We start from the raw sequence: 12,260 nt of genomic DNA on the forward strand, positions 1-12,260 counted from the left end.
AAATGTATCTTGCATGTCAAAATAGAGTAATTGTTAATGGCACTGTGAAAGGAATTTGCTGTGAAATGTTTCATTGACCATCATTTTAATCAAAACTTTGTAAGTACGTGCTATTCAATTCTGCTAATATATTTTGAAATGTCATATGCAAGGTGCTTCTGGAAGTATAGATTTTCATATAAGTATGTTCCTGCCTTCCAAATGCAAGGAAAGAGAGGGTGAGTTAGGGTAAGGATCTAGATAAGCAGTAAGAGTAGGAGGATATCCTTGAGAGGATTAGCTCCTTTCCATTTGGTGCAGATACAGAGGGGCTTTGTGAAGAAATTATATGATTTTTAACAGATTCTTTCAACTTTACAAATTTAAAATGGATAGAGGTGCCTGAATGAAAGAAAGAGCCTGGAGGAATAATAAGCTACTCTTAGAAAATACATTATCAATACAGTTGTGGATTTAGCTGTTTGGGGATCATTTTGTAAAATGGTGTTTTGTATTTTTTAAATAGTAAGATTCGGGAGAGTGGATGTAGCTAAAGTGGTTGCATGCCTGCTTCCCAAATGGGAGGTCCTGGGTTGAGTTCCCAGTGCCTCCTAAAAACAGAAAAACAAAACAACAAGCGAACAAATGAAAAAAAATTCAGGGGAGCCGATGTGACTCAGTAGTTGAGCACCGACTTTCCCCGTGTAAGGTTTGGGTTCAATCCCTGGTTCCAGTACCTCAAAAAAAAAAGATGACTCAATTGTAACAAGACCTCCCAAAATTATTTCCCAAGATCTAGCCAGAAGTCACACCGTTCTTCTTTAGCCAATTTGTGTGTTGTAATTCTAGTGATACCTCAGTGTTCTTCCATCCTTGTTGAACTAGCCGATCCACTGGGTGACCTGGATAGTTAGCCTTTTCATTTCTCAAGTCCAATAGCAGAGGGAAGTATGTATGGAACTTACTGAGGGCTGCGTAAGACCAACCAACCCTGAACTTAAGTCTTCTCTGAGAGGCTAAATTCAATATTTTAATAAAGTTATATAAAAGTTTTTGAAAAGTTAGTATTTTTGTACTTTTCTTCTAGCTGTTATAATCATGTAGAATAGTGGGGAGCCTAATGAAGGTCTTGAAGTATCATATGTCCTAAGATAAAAATAATTTTTAAAAAATCCAGGAATCCTAGTAATTGGCAAGGTATCTAATTTTTAAATTTTATTTTATTTTTTCTCCCTCTTCCTCCTCCCCTCTCTTTCCTTTCCCTTCCTCTCCCCCTTCTCGCTGTTTTTTTGGCTGTCTATGTCCATTCGCTGTGTGATTTTCTGTGCCTGTTTCTCTTTTTGTCTTCTCTTCTCGTCTTTCTCCTCTAGAACTCACTGGGATTCGATCCTGGGGACCTCTGATGCAGAGAAAGGTTTCTTGTTATGCCATTTTAGTTCCTAGTCTCTGCTACGCTTCACCTTGACTCTCCCTTGTCTCTTTTTTTCGGTCATGTCATCATCTTGCTGCGTGACTCACTCACGCGGACACTTGGCTTGCCGCACAGGCACTTGGTGTGGGCACTTGGCTCACCATGTGAGCACTTGATTTGCCACGCGGCACTCACATGGGCACTTGGTTCTCCATGTGGGCACTGGCTTGCCGCGCAGGCATGCTTTTCTGTTCTTTTTCACCAGGAAGCCCCAGGGATCGAACCCAGGTCCTCCCATATGGTAGGCAGAGGCCCTATCACTTGAGCCACATCTGCTTCCTGGAGATCTAATTTTTGAAGCAAAACAACTTTATTGCTTGTCTTAGAAAAGTGATTAATAAAAAGGTCAGTGTTTTCTGAGAAGATGATCTCACTATTTTTGTCTCGAGTAGAAATCTTGGGAGTCATGCAAACTGAGGTTTATTTACCACCCTACTACGGCCTCCCTAAAATTACCTTGGGCAACTTAGTTTGCTTATAAAGTGACAAGGCTAAAGTAGTTCCTGATGGTCCTTTTCTGATTAAAAATTATAAGGATCTGTATTTTGGTGATAGAAGACTTGCCTATGATGAGGGAGGAGGACTACTGGTGAGTAATTAGAGCCAACATGACTGGAGAATGATGGAACCCTCACATGGCTTAAGAAAGTCAGATGGTTGAGGGCTGAGGGACCAGCACTGGGATGGGGACAGTCAATTGGAAGGATCTTGGATTATCCCATTTTGCTTTGAAGAAAAGGGGGATTTGATCTGTATGTGTGATTTAAAAACATGTTTTGCCCAGGGATCTTCTTGTATTTCAAAAGGAAAGACATTGCATTAATTTCTACCCCTTGCGCTCCACTTCTGTGGATGTTGTAGGTTTCTTTGCTTTCTAAGATATTATCCTAGATCAGCTTATCTCAGCCATGGCACTGTTAACATTTTAGGCCAGATAATTATTTATTGTAGGAGTGGGGAACTGTCCTGTGCGTTGTAGGATGTTTTGTAGCACCCGTGTCTTCCTGTTTTTAAAGTCAGTAGCTCACTGTTCAGTTTTGATCGCCAAAAGCCAAAAGTCTCCAGACATTGTAGAATGTCCCCACCCCCACCCTAGTCAAGAATCACTCTCCTAGATCTCTCTAATCTTCTTTCAGCTTTTGCTTCTAGATGTTTCATCATCTCTATAGATGTAGAAAAACCCCATGGCGTTTTTTTAAATTGGGCTTTTAACTTGTCATTTTTTTCTCATATACTTTAGGATTTGTGGATCTGGAATTAGTTCTGTTGCACTACTGATTTACTTCTGAAAATACTATATATTCATTTGTTCATATTCTCATTCCCTTCATAGCATCCCTGACATCATTTATTCTTTTATTTTCACAGTGTGTTGTTGGTGGCTGCAATGCCAGCTTTGCTTCTCAGGGAGGGCTAGCTCGCCATGTACCCACACACTTCAGTCAGCAGAACTCCTCAAAAGTTTCTAGCCAGCCAAAGGCCAAAGAGGAATCTCCTTCTAAAGCTGGAATGAACAAAAGGAGGAAATTAAAGAACAAAAGAAGACGTTCATTACGTAAGTGTTTCACTTAAGAAGATCTCTGAGTAATAGATGGCTATTGTTTTTACTCCTTCTTCAACTCTTACCTACTTCTGTTAATGGTAGTAAGCAGGTAAGGATACCTGTCTGTTAGTGTGAGAATTGAGACATGTTTTATCTGTGAGTGTAAATATACTGCATATAGAATTAGATTTGGGCAGCTGCTTTGATTTTTTTTCCTAAACTATAAAAATTTAAAATATGTCAATAAATGAACTGTCTGCCCTAAATTGGATGTGTTGGATATCAAAAAGATTTTACCATAAGCTGTGTTTCGATATTTATAAACCTCTAAGTATGTACATATATACAGTAGTTATGTGAAGATTATGAGATGTGTTGATATTTAGGATGGAAAAAATTAGATGATAAGGCTTATAAATATTGGGACAGGAATTGACTTTGAGACTCCAGAGCCCAGCATTATGCCTGGCTTGGTATCAGCTTCCTAATTAAATATAACCTGAGTGAATGAATGTAAAGAGAATATGAATGAATGAGTGAATGAAGTGGTCATTGGCAGGGAATTTAAAATAAACTTTTAAAATTTCAAATCTGAAGTTTCTTTTTAAAATAAGTTTATTTTTCATTATAGTTGGGTGGTAAGTAAATTTAGGTTACTTGGATCCCATTTTTCCTTTTGACTTCCATTTATTTAGAAAAAAAATAAAAAACCATCCCTAGGGAAGCGGACTTGGCCCAGTGGATAGGGTGTCCGTCTACTACATGGGAGGTCCGCGGTTCAAACCCCAGGCCTCCTTGACCCGTGTGGAGCTGGCCCATGCGCAGTGCTGATGCACGCAAGGAATGCCCTGACACGCAGGGGTGCCCCTGTGTAGGGGAGCCCCACGAGCACGGAGTGCACCCCGTAAGGAGAGCCGCCCAGCACGAAAAAAAGTGCAGCCTGCCCAGGAATGGTGCTGCACACATGGAGAGCTGGCAGAGCAAGATGACGCAACACAAAAGAAACACAGATTCCTGTGCCGCTGACAACAACAGAAGTGGCCAAAGGAGGACACGCAGCAAATGGACACAGAGAACAGACAACTGGTGGGGTGGGAAGGAGAGAGAAACAAATAAAAAGTAAATCTTTAAAACAAAACAAAACAAAACAAAAAACCATCCCTGCCATTTCATATGAGGGTTTATATATACAGAGAGAGAGAGAGAGAGAGAGCGGGTGAGCAGTTTTATGTGTGAAACTGCAAACTACTTGAATTACATTACTCAAAACTGAGGATAAATTTCTTACCTAGCCTTATTATTTTGGTCTCAGTGTATACACAGTAATCAATAAAATTTGCTTACTTTTCCACATTATTTATCTGCCAATAGAATTTATTCCTCTTTTCTTGTAGGGAAAGATAGGCTTGGTAAAATAGCTGGCTAGAAATGGAGCACCAGAGCCTGCTTAAGTATATGGTTACTTTGGACAGTGGTCTTTTTTCTTATATTAGCCAGAAAGACAGACTTGAGGGTAGACATAGGGTGAAGAAAACTTTTTTGTTCCCTTTTTTATTGGGTGGAATGGGGTTAACCCTGAATATATTACCTTTTGAACTTTCAAAGATTGAAGACTTTTCATTATGGGATGTTGTTAAGACAGTGTTTTGATTAGTTGGCAGTTGATGGCTGTTGCTGTCCATTTTTCTTTTAAAAATGTACAGTGTCTGCGGAAATGAACTAAAGTGTAACCACTTAGTACCTTCCTCATGTAATTCAGAAAGATCATTTTTACTTAATTAGGTACAAAGCACATTATAAATAGTACTGTAGCATAAATTTCTGTTTAAGTTTTTAAAATTTAAGTTTTTATTTTTTATTTTGGAAAACCTTAAACTGAAGAAAAGTTGAAAGCATAGTATAATAAATACTTGTATACCCTTCACTTAGATTCACCAGTTCTTCCCATGCTTGCTTTATACCGTGTTTGCTTTATCTCTTTATATAATATATACTTTGCCCTGAATCACTTGTTGTAATTTGAAGCCATCTTGATGGGTCACTCCAGAAGTACTTAGGGTGCAGCTCCTAAGAATGTTTTCTTCTGCATAACCACAATACTATTAATGTACCTACTGGGGGTGGGGGGGTGGAGATCACACAATATATATGATTTGGAACCATAAGAAAATAGTCTCGATTTTCATGGTCTCCAAAAGTTTTTAATTTTTCACCTCAGTTTTTTAAAAAATGCTTGGGTACATAATCCTAACATATAGGTTTGTACATTGTATACAGATAATGCTACTAATGCACATTATAGAAAGATTGCCAAGGAGGAATATATTGAAAAAGGATGAGATGAAAAAGTAAATGGAAATGTTTTTTTTCCTCCTTACTCAGATATCTGCTTTGGTGACCTCAGTTCTAGTTTTGTATGATTTACTCTAACATGCTTAAGGTCTGAATGCATTGATTCTGGAGTTTGGAGACTCCTGAGTCAATTTATTATTGTGAAATAAATTAAAATAATGACTTCTATGTTTAAATCTTGGATACAAGTAGTGATTGTTTTGAATGATTTTAAGGGGTAAGTTGTTAATTTCTGTAAGTGCTTATCCTTCTCAGGAAAAAGCATGCATTTGGAGAGCGTCGAGAAAGTACACAATTTCTCCATTAGCCACAGATCTAATGGGATTGGTTTCTCAGCATTAGGTAGAATCGTCCTTTCCCCCATACCCCCAAAATGTCAAATGTCAGATATTTTTTCCTGCTGATTTTGCAATGAAATCAGAAATTGTGGGTACTGGTAGTTTGCTACTAGGTAATGTTTTGCTTGTTTCCTTTTAAGGAAAAATACTGTGAGAAAAGAGGTGTTTAGATGTATTTTCTTGAATGTGCCTGCTGGTGAATTGGTCCCCCACCAAAACTATGGTGAATTTGTGTAAATGTGCTGGGAATCCCATGAATATCCTTAGTGTGATCAGCATACATATAATTCAGAATATGTGATACCAGGAAATCAAGCCGTTTTTTTTGGGTCAATAGTATTTTCAGTTATAAATGATCTTGAAAAATTACATGTTATCAAGTAAGTCCAAATTTAAAAATTACTCTTTTTTTTTTTTTTTTTGAGAAACTTTCTCATTGCATCTAAGGATGGCACAATTTATTCTATTTAGTGGGATGAAAATTGAAAACTGAAAAATGTTCTTACCAAATTAATGTGAAAGTTTGTGATCACACTAAAAGACTGTGCACTCTAGGTTTTTAAAATAGTTTATATAAAAAGTTGCATAAGCTCAATACAGACTGCTTTATGATTTACAAGGCATTTTTCATATACATTTGTTTGTCTAATCATAACAATGCATAGCTGACATGATATCTCTCTCCATAAGAAAAACAGGCTAAGGTAGGTTAAGCAGTTCAACCAAAGTCATACACTTGGTAACTGATGAGAATCGGGACTTGAAAGAATTTGGGTTGGCTTCATTGGTATTTAGAAACGTATTTGTATTTTTCTTAGATTGTTAGAATTTATTCATAATCAAGGAAAAACTTGTCACCCCCCCCCCAAATAGTAGTGCCACTTTGTAAAATTTGTGAACAATTTTTATTACATGTTAATATATTATGTTTATGAAATGTGATTCCTATGTTTGGCATGGTGAATTTGAGATCCCAGTGTAGAGCACAGGTGGCGATGTTCGTCAGATTGTTGAAAATGAAGGTTGGGTATACAGGAGAGGTGCTATTGTTGAAGATATATGAGAAGGTGGTAGTTAAATGGAATCGTGAGTGTCTAAGGTTAGAACCTCACAAGCCAATGGGCAGCATTAACCAAATATAAGTTGGAAGTCTGCTTTGGTACATCCTTATCTTCTCAGCTAGACTCAGTTTTGTTTTTTGTTTGTTTTTTTAAAGCAAAGATTATCTTGAATTTAAGCAGTAGATAGGTATTTGTTAATTGGTTGTTTCAGTCTTTATTACTTATTTTTGTGGAAAATGGACTATTTGGCTGTTTGGAGACTGTTATATTTTCTAAATATTCTTTACCTCTTTTGTGTTGACTTTTAGCACGACCACATGATTTCTTCGATGCACAAACACTGGATGCGATAAGACATCGGGCCATATGCTTTAACCTCTCAGCTCATATAGAAAGTTTAGGGAAGGGACACAGTGTTGTTTTTCATAGTACTGTAAGTATTCTATGTTTTTTAAAAATTATATGCATAAGTTTGCAAAAAAGTGTATTTTGAGTTTTATTATCATATTTCTAAATTGCTCAATCTAAGAAAATATATTTTAACCAAAACCAAAGTAAAACTTTTACTCTATCATTTACCAATATTTAAACAATTCCTTGTAATGTTAATTAAGCAAATATTTCCCAGATTATACATGTTTATATTTAATTGAATGTTTTAGTCTTTAGTTTGAGCTATTTAGGAATATTGGGGTGATATCATATAGTGGAAATGGCTTCAAACTCACAGGCATTAGAAGACCAGGCTCTAACCTTAAGTAAACTAGGTGCCTTTTCTAACCACTGGTATTTTTATTTGTAAAATTAGATCATTAGACTCCCTTTAGCTATAGAAAATTTCATTCACATCCCTGTGTGCTTCATGCAGTCTGCCTCCTTCCCCCCATCCCATGCCTCTAATTTACGCATCCACAATTTTATGTGTGTTAAAAAATAAGATAATGTTGGCCATCAAATTAAAGCCTTGTGAGGGAGGGAATTTTTTTCTCTTTTTTTCCTCTGACCTATCCTGAGTGCCTTGGATTGTCCTTGCACATATAACTGGCATTCAGTTTGTTAGTGATGTTGCTTAGCAAAGAGGAAAAGTATCAAAATTTTGAAGAGCACTAAATACAGTTTTTCTTTTTTTGGGTAACTAGGAGTTAATAAAGAATTCTATTTATTTCCATGCCCCTTTGCCATTTTTTATTTAGTCATCTTTGAGTTAGTATGGTTTGATGTGGTAAGTTAGTAGAGATTATTAGCCAAACTCTTGGATGATTTGAATCCCTGGAAAAAGAGACTATTTAATTTTGGCTGTTGAAATACAAAATAACATTAAATTTGGGTTAACTTAATTTTTATATTTCAGTCAAAATGCAAAAGAATTTAAATATAAGATCATTGTTAACAATATCATGTTTGGTTTGGTTTGAAGCTCTTTTATTCCATCTCCTATAATCAGTTTTCTTGCATTTTCATTTTTTCTTCTGTATATTCTTGTCCCCCAGTTATTTGACTGTTTTGTTATTTCTGCCTACTCATTTTAATGTACATGCCTAACTCCATGTTCTCCCCCTTTTTTATTTTATTTTTTACCTATCAGGCTCATCCTCTTAATTTAGCCCCTTTATCCTATCCCACCTATATTTTTTCCTTTTTAAAAAATTTCTTTAATAATGAAAAGAACTGCTGCCCACACCACTGTATACAGTCTGTTGTGCTGGGTCTGCCTGTAGGTTTTCATTTTGAAGATAAGGGAAATGTTCTAATGCTATATTTTTGTGAATAATTACCATGGAATTTGAATGGTTTAATGTAATAGCTATTTATTAAGGAAGATTGAAAGGGGAAACACTGTAGTTTTTAATTTTTATGCATTAAAAATATCACTCTAGGATAGAGTGGAATCTAGGAAATATAATTTTAAGACCCATTTAGATCACATGAATCAAGAAAATAACCAATAGTGGATTTCTTGATGGAATGAATTTAAATAGAGGCATGCATGAGATACTTTAAGGAAAGTTATTAAGTATACCAAAATAAAATGAGATCGAAAAAGTTTTGTCACCATACAACCACCACTACTTCTCAACTCAGTTGTTTCAGATGAGGAAACTAGAGGTTCAGAGATGACTTGCCTTTTTTAATGTGACGGTTGTGGAAGGTGAATATTACCATTTCATAGGGGTTTCTGGACCTCTTCCCCCTGACCTTTAATTCATGGATTCCATGGTAAGAACTCTTGTTAGAAAGACAAGTGTGGTATTAAAAGGAAGGTAAAAAAGAGAGGTTAGATGTCAGTGAACTCAAGGCAAATTTACTATATAGGGTAGAATTGTGGATGTTGGAAATTTAACAGAGGTAAGAATTTGAAGGAGGGAGTGAAGAATTAAAGATGTGGAAGCAAAAGCAGTTAAGAGGTGAAGATTAGATATAGTAAAGGGAAGCTTTCCTGATGATTGTAAAACCTGAGGGGTGTGAGTTCGGATTGAAGATTGCCACCGTACCTAAGCTCTTTTAAAGGATATAGGAAATGTAGTTAAACAAAGATGAGGGTTGGAAGGGAAAAAAATTAAAGGATTTGAAGTTAAGAAAGAGTGAAGACGGGTGCTTTGGTAATTTTGCTGGAATTCAGCAAGAATATTGGTTTTCTCAGACAGCAATGTCCTCCTTTGATTTAATTATTATTATGATGTGTCTCCTTTGAAATTTGATAACAAATTTATGACATGATAGGTCTGTAATTATTCTTTTTATAAAAGGTAAGTTAGATGTGGTCAGCCAGGCCTGGTTTGTGAAATTAGGGCTAATTTCTTCGTTCGCTTAAACATTGAGCACCTAACTGTGTGACAGGAATTGCTACTGAAGTGAACAATACAGATTTTTTTAAAAAGGCTTACTCGCTAGTGGAATAGACAAAATAAACAAGATAAATGAATAAAATTGTAAAGAACTGAAGGAAGTGGGGTTATGAGCCATTCATTTATTAGGGGGATGAGCACCTTAAGCAGAGGGAAAATCAAGTACAGTGTCCTGAGGTGGACCTATGCCTGGCATGTGTGAAAAATAGGAAGAAGGTCAGGGTGGCTGGAGGGAATGAGTGTGACAGAGTGTAGATGTCTCATAGGCAATTGGGGAGAACCTTGTTAGACTAAGACCTTGGCTTTTATTCTGTATGATGGGAAGCTGTCGAAGGAGATTGAGTAGCCCTGGTCTCATTTATTTTATTTCGTTAAATGATTTGATTGAGGTATAATTTGTATATAATAAACTACATCCATTTAAGGTATGCAATTCTATGACTTTGGCTGCCACCACAGTTGAGATAATGAACGTTCTCATCATTCTCGAGTTTCTTGGTATAGCTTTGCATTTCATCTTTGCCTCCACCCCCTGCCCTTATCTAATAAAAAAAAAAATGTGCCCAATTTGGTTTCTGTATTGAGAACAGGTGGTATGGGGTCAAGGGTGGGGAAAACGGATCATGAGTCTTTTTATTTTCTCAGTTGAGAGATGATAGTGGCTTGGACTGAAATGATTGCATTGGTGATTAAGAAGTGGTTAAAATTTGGGTATCTGTTGAAAATAGTGCTGATAAAACTTACTGATGGATCAGATAGATTTGAGAAAGATGAAAGGATGGCTCTAGGGCTTTTGGCCTGGGCAGCTGTAAGGATGGAATTGCTGTTAATAGAGCTGGGGAAGACTGTGGGTGAGGGGAGTATCAAGCGCTGGGATTTGAACACAGTAAATTAACATTTAGGACATCCAGCGGTTTTGCATGTAGATAGGCTTTGCATGTAGATAGGCGGATTTTAGAGTTTGGGATTCAGAGGAGAGGTGTGATCCACAGATAAAAATATTAGAGCTTTCAGCATATCAGTAGTATTTAAAGGTATGAGACTAGATTAGATTACCTAGGGATTAAGTGTGCATAGAAAAAAGAAAGGCATCCAGGGACTCAAGTTTGGGACCTACCAACATTAATGATTTAAAAGACAGTAGAGCTCATGAAATAAGGGTCTAGTAATGAGCAGGATCTTGTATAAGGGAATAGTGGTGATGTGATTCTTATTTGTTATGAGATCCTTAGACTTAGAATAAAGATGGTCAAAAAAAAAAAGTCAAGGAAATGATAGAACTAAAAATAGTAGCAATGATATTAGGTTATTGGAAAAAATTTAAAAATTATCTGGGATCACAATAATCTAGGAAGATGAAAATGAGTTTTCTAGCTATGGAAAACATCAAAGAGGACTTCAGAGCATTGTGTGATGAATGGAATGAATTAAATATCTGTGGAATAAGAGTGATTTGGTACCTGTTAGTAATATTGTAGGAAGGCAGAGGTACCTAAACTAAGAAAAAGTCAGAGGTGGAATATAATCTGAAGAATGATTTTTGCTGGGGCAAGGAAGTGGAAGGAAGAGATATACAGATTGGAAAAGGTCTTTGTTGGACACAATAGAAAAATAGAAAGGAGTAAATGAGTTTTATGTCTGAAAAGGTTTAGAAGGGGAGGCAATATGTGTTCAATAGAAGTGAGTAGTCAGAATGTTCAATAAATAGCTGCAAATTTACCCTTGTCAAATTATTTTTTATAGGAAATATTCATACTAATGATTCCTGTGACACAATTTTGTAAAAAAAGAATTTATGCTGCGAGATACTAAACTGAGCAGCTTGCCTAATTTGTGTTATATTTTAATTGAAACGTTTTCTTTCGTCTTCTCCAGAAGAGGTCAGCAGAATCCTTGTGACACAGTTAATTGGTTTGCTGTGCTTGGTTGTTTTGCATTGTTTTTATATCTTATTTCATTGTAGAGGCATTTTGTTTTAGCATCTCTAGATTCATCCTTGGACTTTTTCATTAAACTCTTTGCCGAGTCTATATTAAAAAGAATTTATTTAACTATGGGTTTAAAAACAAATGGGGTAGAAAGTGTTTTATTTTTGTTTAGAATGCTGCCTATTGCACAAGTGTTACTGAGTTCTAAAAGGCTTCAGTGTGACTTTATTTTGTAACTGTTTGAACTTCGGGGGGAAATTTGAGCATTAGATTATTCAAACACTAAAGTGCTAATTTGGTTAAATGGAAATTGTGAGTTATGAGAGTTTGATCTGTTTCTATTTTATTTAGCATTAGTTTAATTTTAGAATCTGGTTATGAATGGCAAGCATATTGTATTTCTTACACTTTTTTATGACTTGTGTTCAGATTGATCCACCATCTAATTTAGGTAGATTCCTTGAGATTGAACTTAAAGATCAAGTGACTAATGGTTCTTTGAAAATAAACCAAAACATCCCCAGGCAAACAGCAGACTCCTTTGTGGTAAATTAGAGACATTTTCCTTCCCAGCAGTATATTTTTCTGTACTGTTTAATCATCTTTTAAAAATATTCCAATCAGAATAGATGCTTGGTTGGCCAGTATAGCATTTTCAGTCCCTTAATTACTAAAAAATATGACTTTAATGTTTGGCTATACAAAGCTTCTCTAAATCTCTCTCTTTTTCTATTGGTGAAAA

General features: G+C 36.0%; 1 protein-coding gene across 3 annotated transcripts in view; it reads left to right on the top strand.

Annotated features, from left to right (window-relative positions):
- The window catches only part of AEBP2 (AE binding protein 2), a 153,638-nt gene that overhangs the window by 54,742 nt on the left and 86,636 nt on the right, over positions 1-12,260 (top strand). For all 3 annotated transcript variants that reach the window (XM_023583027.3, XM_004473227.4, XM_004473225.5), the window contains exons 4-5: positions 2,819-3,005; positions 7,053-7,177. In XM_023583027.3, coding sequence (XP_023438795.2) covers positions 2,819-3,005; positions 7,053-7,177 — 312 coding nt within the window. The remainder of the gene's footprint in view (positions 1-2,818; positions 3,006-7,052; positions 7,178-12,260) is intronic.

Source organism: Dasypus novemcinctus, chromosome 20 (assembly GCF_030445035.2).
Source record: "Dasypus novemcinctus isolate mDasNov1 chromosome 20, mDasNov1.1.hap2, whole genome shotgun sequence".
Classification (NCBI taxonomy): domain Eukaryota; kingdom Metazoa; phylum Chordata; class Mammalia; order Cingulata; family Dasypodidae; genus Dasypus; species Dasypus novemcinctus.